Source organism: Phacochoerus africanus, chromosome 1 (genome assembly GCF_016906955.1).
Source record: "Phacochoerus africanus isolate WHEZ1 chromosome 1, ROS_Pafr_v1, whole genome shotgun sequence".
In the NCBI taxonomy this organism is placed as follows: Eukaryota; Metazoa; Chordata; class Mammalia; order Artiodactyla; family Suidae; genus Phacochoerus; species Phacochoerus africanus.
The window spans coordinates 227778492-227794762 of record NC_062544.1 but is presented as its reverse complement, the minus strand read 5'-3'; the positions used below and the strand labels follow the sequence as shown (position 1 = coordinate 227794762).

The window sequence follows — 16271 nt, the reverse complement described above, 5'->3', positions numbered from 1 at the left end:
CTGTGGCAGCACCAATTCAATCCCCAGCCTGGCACAGTGGGCTAAGGATCCAGCATAGCCTCAGCTGTAATGTAGGTCACTGCTGCAGCTTGGATTTGATCCCTGGCCTGGAACTTCCATATGCCATGGTTGTGGCAGAAAAAGAGAAAAAAAAATATATAGAAAAAAAGGGTTAAAAAACTATCTGCTCTGTCTGTTCCATCTGCTCAGATGTTCACCTGAAACATCTGTGCTATGATCATTAATTTTCTTTAACCATCATAGATTTCACTTACCACTTCATACTAAAAAAAAAAGTAAAAGAGGAGTTCCCATCGTGGCGCAGTGGTTAACGAATCTGACTAGGAACGATGAGGTTTTGGGTTCGATCCCTGGCCTCAATCAGTGGGTTAAGGATCCGGCATTGCCGTGAGCTGTGGTGTAGGTCACAGACGCAGCTCAGATCCCATGTGGCTGTGGTGTAGGCTGGCAGCTACAGCTCCCATTAGACCCCTAGCCTGGGAACCTCCATATGCTGCAGGAGTGGCTCTAGAAAAGGCAAAAAGACAAAAAAAAAGTAAAAGAGAGATATAGTCTATAGAATTTTGTATTCCAAATCATGGCCACCATATTAAGAAGAGGAAAATATCCATTTTCATTACCATTATTCAGCACCAGATCCCCTCCAGTTAGAGAAACAATTCTTTTAAAGGTCTTTATGATTAAAGGCTTCAATAAAAACTCATCAATAGGCAAAAGTTTGCTATTTATTTCATCTTGGAAGAACACTGAAAGAAAAAGGCAGGGAATGTAGGCAGTGTGGAAGAACATTCCTTTACATAGCTGGCCACATGTGGCTTTAACAGCTGCAAGGAAAATTGGCTGGGGCTAAGGTTACATATTTCTGTTCAGTAGGGGTATCCATGGTGGTAACTCTCATGATGACGGTAGTCATCCTGGTAACCATCCTGGTATCCTTGATGGTAACTATGGTAACCATAGCCTGCATACTCATCTTCTGGGCAGCGCATCCCCAGTGACTGCTGAATGGCCATTTCTTGCCTCCGGAGTTGCATTGAATCAATTAAATCGTACACAATCACCATGGACCACATTGGAGAAGGATACCAGGATTTCACATTTCCATCTTTTCCAACTAGAAGCATGGAGAAGTACTCTGGGCTCACTTGAAAATAGTTACGTATGTCTTTCACCAAATGGGCTGGTACGTCTTCTCGCTCCACAACAGAGCTCCCTAGAATAGGATTAGAAAAATTGCTAGTAGATTAAAGAAGCAACACTCAGCAAAGCATCAGAGTGAGAAAAAAAAAATCACTGTGAGAATAAAGAGAGGACCCAGGACTCTGTTCTCTTTAGCTCAAAAATCTAATTAAAGAAGTTTGGCGGAGTTCCCATCATGGTGCAGTGGAAACGAATCTGACTAGGAACCATGAGGTTGCGATCCCTGGCCTCGCTCAGTGGGTTAAGGATCCGGGATTGCCATGAGTTGTGGTGTAGATTGAAGACGTGGCTCAGATCTGGCATTGCTGTGGCTCTGGCATCAGCTGACAGCCTGTAGCTTCGATTAGACCCCTGGCCTGGAAGCCTCCATATGCCACAACTGTTGCCCTAAAAAGAAAAAAAAAAAAAGTTTGCTGATTTTTCTACTAGAAATGAAATATCCCTGCTATTCTGCAACCTCATTACTGTCAAACTTCAGGGCACATAACGTCTCTTTATAGGAGTGCTACAAAATATAAAGCCAGTCCTGGGAGTTCCTATTGTGGCTCAGCTAGTTACAAACCCGACTAGCATCCATGAGGATGCTAGTTCGATCCCTGGTCTCACCCAGTGGGTTAAGGATGCATTGCCAAGAGCTACGGCATAGTTGCAGATGTGGCTCCGGTCTGCCGTTGCTGTGGCTCTGGTATAGGCCAGCAGCTGCAGCTTCCATTCAACCCCTAGCCTGGGAACTTCCATATGCCACAAGTGCAGCCCTGAAAAAAAAAAACCCACAAACAACTAAATACACACATACACACACACACACACTTTATATATACATATATGGCTAGTCCCTTCATTTAATCCTGGCAAGATCAATTTCTTTAAAATCTGTCACTAACAAAGATTGGATTGTAAGTTTATATCCAGTTAGCTTAGTTTCTTCTTGGCAATTACAAGTTTTCCTTTTGTTTCTGTTATCTTTATAACAAAAATCTTATTTCATTGCCAAAGGTGAAAAATGCCAATTACCTAAGAGCTAGATGAGTGTATTTAAACTATTATGATTAGTGAAAAGAAGAAAGGGAACTGGGGAAGGGTGCTGACATTTTCTGGGCATCTGCTCTGTCCAGCATTTGTGCCAGCGATTTTTTTTTTTTTTTTTTGTCTTTTTGCCTTTTCTAGAGCCACTCCTGCAGCATATGGAGGTTCCCAGGCTAGGGGTCTAATCAGAGCTGTAGCTGCTGGCCTACGCCAGAGCCACAGCAACACGGGATCCGAGCCGCATCTGCAACCTCCACCACAGCTCATGGCAACGCTGGATCCTTAACTCACTGAGCGAGGCCAGGGATCGAACCCAAAACCTCATGGTTCCTAGTTGGATTTGTTAACCACTGGGCCACAACGGGAACATTTTGGATCTGGCGTTGCTGTTGCTGTGGTGTAGGCTACGGCTCTGATTTTGACCCCTAGCCTGGGAACCTCCATATGCTGCAGGAGTGGCCCTAGAAAAGGCAAAAAGACAAAAATAAAAATAAAAATAAATAAATAAATGAGATAACATAGATGAAAATGCTTATAAACCAATAATGCCCCATACAAAAAAGAATTACATATATTAGTTAAGAAAATGGATATTTTTGCCATCATTTAGGAATAATTTTTCATTAAAAAATAATATTAGCGCCTGTGCTCCCCTTCCCCTTCTACATGCATGCTGTTCACACACACACACACACACACACACACACACACACACACACACGCGCAGGCAAATACACGAGAAGGGAGGGTTTAGTGAACTTTCTTCATGCGAGGGGTACACCCACTGCTTACATGCAGCTTAATATAATTTAACTGAACTTATCAGTGGTTCATACTGTTTTAAAGTAACAACACTTTACCATTAATCGGGAACAGTTCTAAAACTCCCCCTACTTCCTCTCCAACACCTAAAAGCTTCAGTATGGTTATGTGGCGCAGACCTAGGAGAAAAAAGAAAGCCATAGAATCCATAAGTCTTCTTTCACTTCCGAAGACTGGATGTCTGTAAGTTTAAAAAGAATGTAGTACATAATCTGATTAGGTGAAATAATTCACTTGATAAAGTTTTTCCTTAAGAAAAGTATTTACCTAAAAAACCTTGAAAAAGACCAATTACAGATTTTAGGATTAGCAATAGGGTCAGATGTAGTTTTGTTTTGTTTTTATAGATTGAAAAAGAACTTGCTCTTAAACTGTGATTCTCACCCTAGTAAATGACAAAACAAAAACAAAACCATTGGAACTGTAAAATAGCTGAGATCTAAGCATTCTAGAAAAAAAATCATGCCCAAAGTATTAACAGCTTATGTGGAGAATTTAACTTTCTCTCAAAGAAAAGACTACACACCCCAGCCATTGTGATTGTTTAAGAAATCCTTTTGGCTTCCCCACACAAAAGTTTGTCAGCTTAAAGGGTGGGTTCTCATCACTTATTTGGATGACTCAAAGGGGCAGTGCTTAGGCGGGGACAGCTTGCTTCCCACCCTCAGCTAAAGTTTCGGGAAAGGAGAGAAGGTCATGCCTTGGTAGCTTGTTGGAATTCTTTTGAAGATGAAGCACGCATAAAAAGATTCAGGAGAAAGAACACAGAAGTACAGGGGGGCTGTCAGTTCATCCTATCAAGATTTCATGGTTTTGGACAAAATCCGAGCCTAGTGACAGTAGTAACTTGGAACTACTACAGATGAATGTTGAGGGTGTTGTCCAGGGGAGAAAATTGAAAGCTACCATGAAGGGCTCTTTTAAGGAAGAGCTGAAATCCAGGCAAAATGCTCTTCCAAACCAATGCTGTGCCCTTTATCTTCTCCCAGAGAAGTGAAGCATTTTTTTGTTCTACATGTTGTTGAGTCACGTTTTCAAAAGAGAAGATCATGAATTTAGTTATTCCTGTTCACATTTCCTGTCTATTACAAGAGTTTAACTTAGTGTCTGTGTGCAAGTATTCAAGATTAAACTCCACTTAGTAGCTACTGCAAAGACATCTTTAGAAAATTAACAAACCATGATTTTATTGACTCTTATTGTGAAGGGTTATTAACTGCTCTAAGAACTTCCATCTTAACCAGCACTATTTGTGGCTATAAATAAATTATTCCTAACACTGGCACAATCAAATCTTACGTATGTTGATATAAATTCTTAAAGCATTAACTTTCATGATAGGAGTGTAAATAAAAACTCACAAATTTTCTAATTGTTCTTCTGTTATGAGCTTGTTTTCCTGCCTTCCTTTGAGTTATTATTTCACACCTTAAAATTGAAATGCATTGGGAGTTCCTGCCGTGGTGCAGTGGAAATGAATCCAACTAATATACATGAGGATGCGGGTTCAATCCCTGGCCTTGCTCAGTGGGTCCGGAATCTGGGGTTGCTGTGGCTTTAGTGTAGCCTGGCACCTGCAGGTCTGATTCACCCCTTAGCCTGGGAACTTCCATAAGTTGCAAGTGCAACCCTAAAAAGCAAAAAAACAAAACAAAACAAAACAAAAAACAACAACAACAAAACTTGAAACATATTTATAATTTACAGATACTGGGTCATAACAAGGGCCCTGGCCTTGTTAATACTTTACAAAATTTATACCCACTCCCCTACCTTTTATAGGTCAAACACAGCTTTAAAACTAGTCAATGATTCTTCTCCCTAATAAAGGCATCAAAATAATGGTGCTTTACCTAGGTTCTAATTATGATTTTTTAAATCTGTGACCCCTAGCTACTTTATCTCTCTTCTAATAACTCTCTCAAAATTCTTCCTCTGCAGAGGTGTTTCTTAAATTAAATTTCAGTTGTGATTTCCACTTTTGAAATTTGCCATTGTCTCTTTGGTTCACCACTGAACTTGGTAATAAGTTCTGTGTATTTGCATTCCTTTCCATATGTCCATATTCAAAATAATATTAGCTCTTTCAGGCCACTAGGATAATAATGTTTGGTAAGGAAAGCATTTACAAAACACTGAGTAATTCATTACAAATAATAATAGTAATAATAAACTATGTTTCTCTTTGAATGGTTTGTCTTCAAATATAAGTTTTTGTTGTTTTCTTTTTTGTTCTTTTAACAGATCTTTCTGTCTTTTTGGTGTCCAGTTGTAGATCAAAATCCTTTCTAAGGGAGTGGCAATATAGTATAGTATGCTTTGATTCATACATTAATTCCCAAAAACATTTGTGTTTTACAAAAGACATTTAATCTATGGAGAAGTACTCAGTGTTGGTACCTAAGTATTACCTAAGTGAATGATGATACCTGAGTTTTATGATCTTGAGATATGCTTTTAAAAAGCAAACAAAAAGACACCTAATACAGATCACTGAAGGTAAAGCAGCAGGTATTTTCAAATGCTTCAGTAAAGAACCTGAGAGGGAAGAATACTGAGAGAAAAGAGAAACAGACTCCAGTTGACTAAGGCTCCAGTCTGAAAGCAACTTTCTACTCAATATAACTGAGTAAGAGTCTGGGAATCTACAGTCTGGCCTGGGGAATATTTGGATGACCTAAGCCTCTATGTCCCACTTTAGAACTGACCGGGAAGAGAGTGGTATGGGAAAGCAGTGATGAAGAGGCTTCCCACTCACCAAAATTGCATGCCTGACCACTGAGGGCAGAGAGCTGCTGTGAATAGGCCCAGTCTTCATCATTAGGAGCGGAGATCACCAGCAACCGCCTCCTCCATCGGAACCTGGAAAAGAGGCAGAAAGCTACAATTACTGCTTCAAACAATAGATGCCACTATGGAAAAGCAGAGTAACTTTGGCTGTCATTTTTTTTTCCTGTGCCCAGAATAAAAAAACAGTTGCCCTTAGAAATATGTCATAGCTTCTCAAAGCCTGATATTAAGCTTCATTACCACATTTCTTGTACTTTTTCTCTTGTAACTTCACAGTCTGGTAGGGTGGCATTTGCATAATGTGTCAGGCATGAGTCTGGTCACCATGCCTGATGAGGTCATTCAGGGAGAGATGAAGCTCTCAGATGCAATGAAAACTGGCCTATATTGTACAGTAAATTATATTAGCAGAAATAAGGGAATCAGAAGAGAAATGAAGGAAACTCAAGTTCTGGTAGAGTTCCCTAGGGTTTGGCAGGGAGTCGGGGAGCCAAGAAATGAATATAAGGACAGGAAATAGCAACAACAACAACAACAAAAAAGATTGCATTGTAAGTAGATGACAGTGACAGGAAGAAAGAAAATGGGAAAGTGTCTCAGAGGGTCAAGGAGGGCTCCTGGGAAAACAAAGCCCTATGTACCTTTCTCAGTAGCCAGTGGTTCTTTCAGAAGCAAAAACTAGTTCTAAAATGATGGTAAGAACCACCACTTATGGAGTACCTCTGTGGAATAAAAGTGAGCTAAACCTAGAGCCATAGAATTTTAGAATATATATATATATATATAGTAAACTTTTCTGCTCTTACAGCTCCAACACAGTAGGGCAGGGGAAAGAGCTTTTGTCTTGTAGCTGAGAAACCTGAGTCCACATTTTGTCACTGCTACTTTTTGGGTTCCTTGAGCATGTCACACTCAATTTGTCTAAGTCACATTTTTTTCCCCTTATCTCTAGAATCAAAAAGAGCATCTATTCAAAGAGATGTTATAAGAATTAAACTCTAAGAACCATCAATATAAGTCATCTGGTTGATGGCATGAATACAGACCATGTCTTAATCTGTAGGCTTCTAGATGGAAAACTTTGTCCTACAGTTGGATAATTTCCATTAACAGACCTTGGACATTATCTACCATGATACCATATGATAATCAATTTAACCCTTATGTTTGCGCGTAAATTTTTTTTTTCTTTTTGTGGCTGAGCCTGGGACATACAAAAGTTCCCCAGGCAGGGATGTGGCCTGAGCCACAGCAGTGACAATGCTGGATCCTTAACCACTAGACCACCAGGGAACTCTTATGCATCATTTTATAGCTCACTTTCATCTACACAATATTTGTTCCACACCAGAGTTCAGTGAGGGTATGGCTTGTTTTCCCCACTTTACAGATAACAAAACTTGCTAACTAGCAAATCTGAGGTGGTACCGAAAGACAGATTTCTCTGACCCCTGGTTCAGTTCTCTCCCTAGTCCACCCCACTCAGAGGGGCCGATGCTTGGCTGGTGCTGTCAGGGCCCATAAGAGGAAGCGAAGGAGAGAGGGTGTGAACCCAAGGGCCAGCTGAATGCCTTTGTCTCGAGTTCCACCTTCACTTGGAGAAGGGGTTTTGCTTTCTGCCTTCAGTGCTGGTGATGGTGGGGTGTTAGTGCACTCACCGAGCTGGAAGCCAGTTGGTTTTATTCATGGTTTCTCTCCCTGTGCCCCTTCTAGCCTCGGAGAGAACATGAGAGTTTTCAGTCCCAAAGAAAATGGCCTCTTGGGGGAATAGTGGTTTGGGTGAATGAGAGAAAATGATAGTCTGATGAAATCCAACCTCTGAATGGGCGCCTGTAGCTAGGCTCGCCAAGAATTGCTTGCTGTGACATTACATTAGCTTCCCCTGCTTGTTTTCCTTCAAAGGGAAAGAAAAACTGAAATCTCCACTGAGAATAGGAAGATGAATATGTTTGGCACAAAGGAGGGGAGAGGAGAGTCTGTGACCGTCCGAGGTTTCCTGGGAAAGAGAGCATCGACTGCATCGGATCACAGAAACGGTCTCCTGTGTTTTCCCTGTTTCCTTAGGAAGCATGCCAGACCAGCCCTGGCCCCCCAGCCAGCAACCACACCAGGCCAGCCTTCCTGGCCCCACACAGGGCTACGGGGTATCCTGGAGGGAGCTATTTTGGGTGAGGTATATTTTGGCTTGTTTACCTGTATGCACCACTGAATACTGTCGGATTGGAGAGGCATGGGGTGGGAGACTCCCTTCACAGACACAACCAAGAGAAGGTCATTTCCCCTAAGTAATGATTCTTATCCCACAGTCCTTCACAGTAAGATAGAGGGCCCCAGCTCACAGCACCAAAGGAACCACCTTCTATGGGAAGTAACAAGAGATGTGAATGTGACCCAGACGCTGATTTTGGACAGATTGTTTTTCTGACACTTAAGCTTGTCAGTAAATAAAAATTCTACAAGCTATGCATGTGTTTGCTTCTCATAACTGGCACTCCCAAATTAGTATGCATTCGCCCACTCTTTGGGGCTTCTGTCTCAGAGAAAGGTAATTATAGCCTGAACCAGATGAGTGTTGCTAAAGGCTAGACGGGCTCAGAGTTTGGTCAGCTGAAACCAGGCTGTATAGACCCACCAACAACTCAGCAAATTTGAAGGAAAATTCCCATTTGGACACCAGTATATTTATAGAATTGTTATTTAGGGGGAAAAATTTTTTTTGAGTTCCCTTTGCCTAGGTTTCAATTCTGAAGGTATTTATTAAATCTCCTCTTAGCTCTTCTTTGATGAGAAAGTTCTCTAACTAGGACCTGAATAACTGGTCCTAATACTACTAATAGCCAGCATTTATTGATGACTTGCTTTGTGTTAGGTTCTAGACTGTTATTACCTTTAACATTGAATTTGCCTTTCATAACAATCTTAAAAATAGATAAACTTATTATTCCCATTTTGCAAACGAAAAAACTAAAGCCCAAAGAGATTAAAGCAATTATCCCAAGGTCACACAGCTAATAAGTGGAGAAACCAGGAATCAACTTCAGGGCTGTCTTGCTCATGCCTTTTAGTAATACACTATTTCATTTAAATTTTTATGATCTATGATAATTATCAGCACGATGATTTCATGAATTGTGACAAGTCATATATAGCTATAGGACATCTAAATTATAACCATATGCCATTCTGAAGAGCCATAAGAAATATATGTTCCTGAAATAGTAATAAATATAAAAGCCCATAAGGCTCTTACATTAGAAGGAAGATACATTTACATATTATCATATGGCTTACCTATGCAGTTCAAAAGACTTTAGATGCAAAATGTAGCATCAAAAATGCAAATCCAAATCAGTGACCAACTTGAATGAGCATTGCAAGCTTTGTGAGTGAACAAAGTGAGATAATGTCAGCTCTCCCTTCCAAGTTTTGAAACCCATGACGCTGTGATTATAAAAAGACATTCTATCTGGAAATGGTGAGAATAATCCCTCAGAATGTCTGTAGTTGCAGGTCTCATGGCTGGGCAAATCCTTGGTTATAAATAATATCAATGAACTGGATGGTAACTGCTTTAAAAATCAGGTTTTCTGAATTTAACGAGTTGGTTCAGAAAGAATGCATCTTTCAGTCCTGGAAGATTTAGAATTAAGAAGAGGAAGTTTGCAAAGAATCAAAATCATGGTAATAATATACATTTGTAAGAAGGATCCTGGTTTTCTTTAATTTATGTTCTTATAAAACTAAAGAATTTGGCTTAATAAAATGATAACCTTGAAAGTGTAATTGAGTAATTGGTTTAGATGTATGGTTTTAGGTTGAAATCTTACTAAGCATAGGCAATTATTGGAACATCTCAGAAAACTTTAGATTCATTGTATTTATAAGATTAACTTATTAAACTTATGGATCATTTTACTCAGAAAAGCTTTGTTTGCTTATTTCAAGCAATTGAAAGAAATATATTAAATGTAAAATGGCTGTTTGACATAATGATGTTGTTTAATTACTGTTTATAAGTGAGACCAAACATTCAAAGCTCTTTAAAAGTGATAGTTAAAATTTGCTAGGTTATGAAGAGAATGATAAGATTTAAAAGCCTAACTTAAAAGTTTAAGAGAAAACTAAGGTCTTGAATTTATAACTTGGATATATTTAACACTAATTGTTAAAATCAAAAGTAAACTTCTAAAGAATCTTTCCTGTCTGGAAAAAAAGGAGAGAAAGGTAAAGAAGTAGAGAGAAAGGTAAAGAAGTAAAGAGAAAGGAAGGGGAGGGTGGGGGAGGGGAAAAAATACCTGAAGGGCAAGAACAAGCTCTTAGCATCAACCTTCTAAATCAACACCATGTTCAAGGATGACCTTGGACTAGAAGTTGCTGCTCCCAGGACTGGACAAGAAGCCATTTGCCCAGGAGAGCCCTAGAGCCCTTTCTCAGCCTGAAGACTGCTTTGAGTCCTTATGGAGACATGCATCTTTTATCTCCTTTCCAGATATCTGCACTGCCCTGAAAATTTGGATGAAGGAAGAACCTCAGGTTAGTTTCAGCTCTGAAATCTGTGGTTTTAGGAGTATCTTTCTTCACTTCAAACTCTGGTCCTCTGGGTTCACACTAAAAATAAATTCACATTTATATTTTCAAAAAGTGTTAGACTAAGAACATGGACTTTGGGAGCCAGATTATTCTGGGAACACTAAATTCTAGAACTGACACTAGCTCAGTGATGAAAGAAAATTATTTAATCTCCATTAGGGCCAACTGTCTTGTCTATAACATCGACAACAGTTACAGTACTTAGTTCATGGGACTGTTCTGAAGATTTGACTCTGAAGGAAATATGAAGTGCTTGGCATAGAGGTCAGCACACAAAAGATGATTATGGCAGCCCTGAGATGGAGGTAAGACTACTTGCTATCGTTATTCTCATGAGTGAGAGATTTTTTTTAAGGCAGGTTGATTGAAACACAGAGGGGCAACATACCTAGGAAACTGCAAGCTGAAAACCCGGATGAATGGTGAAGTCCTATGCTCTTTATACATCATCATGTTCTCTCTGAAGAGACCCAAGCCTCCTGAATCTACAGGAATTCAGATTATCCATTTACTAATCATGGAAATCTTGATGTTGTGGGTGAAATTTTCTTCAGCTTTGCACCTCTTAAGGTCCCAAAGATTCGTAAAATTTTTATTCAACATGGGGAAGGGATAGTGAAGGGAAGAAAATTGATTTCTTTTCCACACCCTTTTTTGTGTATGTACCAGAGTTTCTCTACAATGGTTTTCAATAAACCATGCTTTTCTGAGCAATCAGGGAGCTGGGTCAAGAGGCTTTCTCCTTGTCAGGTCTTAGTGGAATTTTTGATCTCTGAAGAGTTGAAGAAAGCAGAAACTGAAGCACAGTGTTCCAAATCCTGATTGGAACTAAAAGAGGCCCAATAAAAATGTAAAATAAAAGTACTGTATACAGAGCCCTCTAAATTGATGAGCTGAATAAATTAACCCCCATAAAAAGTCAGAATTCTATATCTGTGTCCCTCGAAAAGGAGCATAAAAGGGAGAAAAGACCTATCCAAAGCCACCAAGGAGTTCCTTGATGGCACAGCAGTTTAAGGATCCAGTGTTGTCACTGCCGTGGCTCTGGTTGCTGCTGTGGCTCAGGTCCGATTCCCAGCCCTGGAACTTCTACCTGCCACAAGTGCAGCAAAAACAGAAACAAAGCTATCAAATCAAAACTCAAGCTTGGCGCTGACCCCAGCCAGCCTTACAACCAGAGCCACTTCCAAGAGGACAAGACTAGTGGCCAGAGTACCATGACAGACCTCTCACCAGGGAAGGTCACTTGGCATGTGTGTCTGCTTTGTATTTCTTTGTGGTTTCATTAGCTCACTCAGGACACACTCCCATCTGCCGCCTTGGGGTCTGCAAAGGTGATGTACCTGGATAGGAAGTTCTCCAGTGACTGCTTCTTATCTTCCTTGCAAACAATGCCCTCCTTCTTCTGCTTTTCCATGTCTTTGATTCGGGACTGGAAAGTATCAATCAAATCAAACACAGACTTCATGGCTATAGGCACCTCATAATATTGCTGTTGAAGAAAAAATAGGAAGTATATAATGTATAAAGGGTTTTTTTTCCCACTGTCCAGAGGATAGGGAGCCTGAGAAAATTCAGGGGAGCTCTGGAGAAATCAGGCTGGGGCCTCATTGATTTATAAACTCTCTCCTGCAGTAGGACCTCTGCTGATGTTTTGAGGTTCTCACCCATAAAACAACCACTTTTACTTCCATGAGGATTTCTTCTTAACATCATTTCTCTATTTTTTTGTTTTTGTTTTTTTTGTTTGTTTGTTTTGGCCTATGGCGGGCAGCAGTTTGATGTGGGATCTCAGTTCCCAGACCAGGGATTGAACCCCAGCCTCGGTGGTGAAAGCTCACATCCCCTAACCACTAGACCACCAGGAAACTCCCTTAACATCATTCTTTTTATTGGAAAATGTCCCTTCCCTGCCTCTGGGACAAAGCTGGTTCCTGTTCACTACACAACTGGAGAGAAAGTCAGAAACACTGTACTCAACACAAGAAACTAAGGGGAATCACATGTTAGAGCATCTGATCTGAGTAATAAGGGTAATTTTCCACCAGAAGAAGGCCTGCTTTGTGGTCATCAGGAATCTACATAGGAGTCCCCATCGTGGCTCAGTGGTAATGACCCCAACTAGTATCCAGGAGGATGTGGATTCAATCCCTGGCCTCACTCAGTGGGTGAAGTATCCAGCATTTCTGTGAGCTGTGGTGTAGGTTGCAGATTCAGCTCAGATCCCACATTGCTGTGGCTCTGGCATAGGCTGGCAGCTTCAGCTCCCATTCAACCACTAGCCTGGGAACTTCCATATACCTCAGGTGTGGCCCTTAAAAAAAAAGAACTACATAAACTCTTTGTGATTCCCAGAAACTATTTAATTGAGTGAGCATTACTTAAAATTAGGTCATGTTTGCCTATGTATTCTCAGAAAGAAAAAAAAAAAGTTGGAATCTAACTTAAGGATAACAAAATTCAGTTCCTTGCATCAAAGCTGTCCGGACTTACAACAGCAACCTGAGATAGATGGGGGTGCTGACTGAGATAATCAGCATAAGCTAGAGAGAGAAGGCTGGACATGTCCTGGAACTACCCCCTCAATGGGAACTCAGTAAATCATGGAATGTGAAATCTGGCAGATACCTTAGGGATCATCTAGTCCAACCTCTCATGTTAGAAGTGGCACAACACAAATGCGGAATGAATTACTGAAGGGATCTATCTCCAGATTCAGAAAAATACTGCAGGTTGATTCAGCTATTGTAATAGCCCAGGCAGCCTTTTTCCTAAGGATTTTCATGGTATCTGGAGCCAACCTGCATGGGTGTGAATTCCAACATTAACTAGGTGAATTTGGGCAAGTTACTTTACTCTGGGTCTCTGTCTTCTGTGAAGCAAAGATTATACTTGTTATTATCATAGAGATTTGAGATAAGGATTGTAAACATTTGAGATGACTGCCTTGCATAATGAAAGCACTCCATAAAGTTATTATTATTACTACATAGCACAGTTTTTCATGGTTCAGAACCTTTGTCCCTATCATAGGAAGAAAGTAGATATAAAAAAAAAAACCTACTGTCTTGCCCATGTTGTATCAGGAGGTAAACTTCCAGGCCCTTCCAAAGTAAGCTTATGTTAAATCTGGGTTTTCTGGAAACACAGGCCAAATACTCTTTTTATCACCGGAGCCTGGCACAGCATAACTATTCAACAAGTATCTGATAAATGCATAACTTTGATGTTACAGAATAATTTAGTCTGAGTCAAGCTGGACCACAGAGGATTATCCAATCCAGTGTTTTCGATTGACCACATTTCTAGACACAAATTCTACAGGACAATGTGGACTCTTTGGACCATTGCAAAACCTTCCCATTTATGAAATAATTAGTGTGTTCTCATATGTATAATAGACTCACTGAAAAAAAATTGAGTTGTTCTCCTAAGGAAGGGAACTGAATCATTCAAAACAGGAACCTGTACCTTGACCCTTAGGTCCACATCCGTGAGCACCATGAAGAAGTCATTGTAGGTCATTCCATACTCCTTCCTCAGTTCGCTGATGAGATGCTGGTCTACCAAGTCCTCATCATCCACCACACGCATGGGTTTCTCGTTGTCTTAAGGCAGATGAAATGTGAATAAATATGGGTGTGACAAAACAGTGGAAAATGAAAGGGTGGAGACTGCGAGCCTCCATCTTGAGTTAATTTGAACAGCTTTTGTTAGTTGCATATATTCAGCTAGCATTTTATTTGAACAAAAGTTTCCAGTGGATTAATAAACATAGAAACAAATGAATAGGTAAACTCATTTCAAAAGTCACTTTTCCAAAGATGATCAAGCCCCATGTCTGCCCACCCAGGTCATAGGGAACCAGTGAAGCTGCTGAGTCATCCCTGGAAGAATGTCAACTCACCTGGAAATGAGTCATCACCCTAGCTAACCAGGGGGCTAGACCCAGATTTTCTAGTTGTTTTACCTCATTTTAAAATTTATTTTAGTTTTAGTTATTTGGTTAAGTCTAAAACTGGTATCTCTTCCTCCCTTTTACTAGAGAATCACTTTGGGACTCAATCAACTATGTCATTGCTACAGAGGAAAATAAAAAGTCTATGTTCAAATCTGGTCATTTGGCTCCAAAAAAAAAAAAATCAAGCTATTCATAATACAAATTTTGTGAGTGAATACAATTTCAAGAAAATGTTACTGAATTTATGGAAGTTTTTAATGTTAGGTATTTTTCCAAACATCAAACCCTAAAAAGTAACTTATAATTCAGAATGGTTCCTGAAGGTCCCACTTGGTTAATGGGAAGTGTGAACCTGGAAAACTACTATGTCTGGAAAGCATTTTGTTTATTTACTTCTCCCCTCCCATAAAAGTCAGTGTTTTCCTCAACCCCACTAACATTTTTTTTTTTTTTAAGGCCACACCTGCAGCATATGGAAGTTCCCAGGCTAGGGGTCAAATCGGAGCTACAGCTGCCAGCCTACGCCACAGCCACAGCAACACCAGATCCAGGCTGCGTCTGTGAGCTACACCACAGCTCATGGCAATGCTGGATCCCCAACCCACTGAGCAAACCAGGGATCAAACCTACATCCTCATGGATACTAGTCAGGTTTGTTACTGCTGAGCCACGACGGGACCTCCCCTACTAACATTTTTATCTGCAAAATAATCCCCCGTATTTTTTTTAGCAAATATGTGATTATAGATCTATCACAGAAGGGAAACTATCAGTTAATATCAACACTGTTACCCAATGACTAGTATTGCAGTAGAAACAACCACAGTTTTGTAGATACAGAGGCTATACAGCTTGAGTACAACAGACTATTACTCTTTTATTAATAAAAAGGGGACAGTTACAATTTAATTATTACTTTGGTTTATTTGATTAGGATTGCTGAAAGTATATGAACAAGGAACTTGCTTCTCTCAAGCAGATCAGAATAAGAGGGGGAAGAATCTGTTTTCTTCCCTAAATTCATAACAGTTCTTCATGCAAGTGGTCCCACACCATGAGAGCTGAGAGCCTATGTGAGGACCAAGCACTGTCTGCAATAAAAAATGATATGCCTTACACATATAAACTGTTTTTTTAAGTGCACCTGCAGGAAGCAGAGGTTCACACAACAGCAGTGAACCAAGCCTCAGCAGTGATAATAGCAGACCCTCAACCCTCTGAGCCACCAGGGAACTCCTAAACTATTTTTAAATGTATATTCTTTTCTGTCATTAATAAAATATAAATTAATACAAAATTTGCTAAAGTCATGCTGTTGGTTTGTGTTTAATATATCTCATTGAATAAAAACATCTACTTACAGAATAAAATGCATAGTGTGACTTTATTCTTGGTTAAAAGGAAATAAAGCAAAAGAAAATACCTCTAAATGGAAATATGCATAAGAAAAAGTCCAGAAGGACATACAGCTGATAACAGTGGTTGCCTCTGGGGAGTGAGAAGAGGTGAGGTAGAAACTTTCACTGTTTACTCTCTGTAAGTCCATAATTATTTAAATTGTAACAAGGAGCATATTTTATTTTGTAATTAATGATGACAGTAATATAGGAAATCATTAAAAAAAACTGATTTGTCTTTAACAACTAATGTTCTGATTCTAAGACTTTACAAACCAGATTTTATTTTGAACCTAGCAACTGCTATTTTCAATCTTCAACATACATTCATTTTTGCTTTTGCTGCCAGTGTCCTGAGCTGATTCTGTGCTGGGTGCTGGATTCAGAGATAAGTAACTTGGACAGAGTTCAAACTCCTAATTGAATCAAAATTAGAACATTAACATCTACCTAACATATGAAGT

At 39.8% G+C, this 16271-nt stretch overlaps 1 protein-coding gene across 1 annotated transcript in view; it reads right to left on the bottom strand.

The window, feature by feature from the left end:
- Nucleotides 1-728: 728 nt before the first annotated feature.
- Nucleotides 729-16271, bottom strand: part of CCDC80 (coiled-coil domain containing 80) — a 38264-nt gene continuing 22721 nt past the window's right edge. Inside the window, exons 4-8 of the mRNA XM_047792576.1 lie at nt 13921-14057; nt 11793-11941; nt 5828-5931; nt 3108-3188; nt 729-1234 (exon numbers count right to left, since the gene is read on the bottom strand). Coding sequence (XP_047648532.1) covers nt 888-1234; nt 3108-3188; nt 5828-5931; nt 11793-11941; nt 13921-14057 — 818 coding nt within the window. The 3' untranslated portion in view covers nt 729-887. The remainder of the gene's footprint in view (nt 1235-3107; nt 3189-5827; nt 5932-11792; nt 11942-13920; nt 14058-16271) is intronic.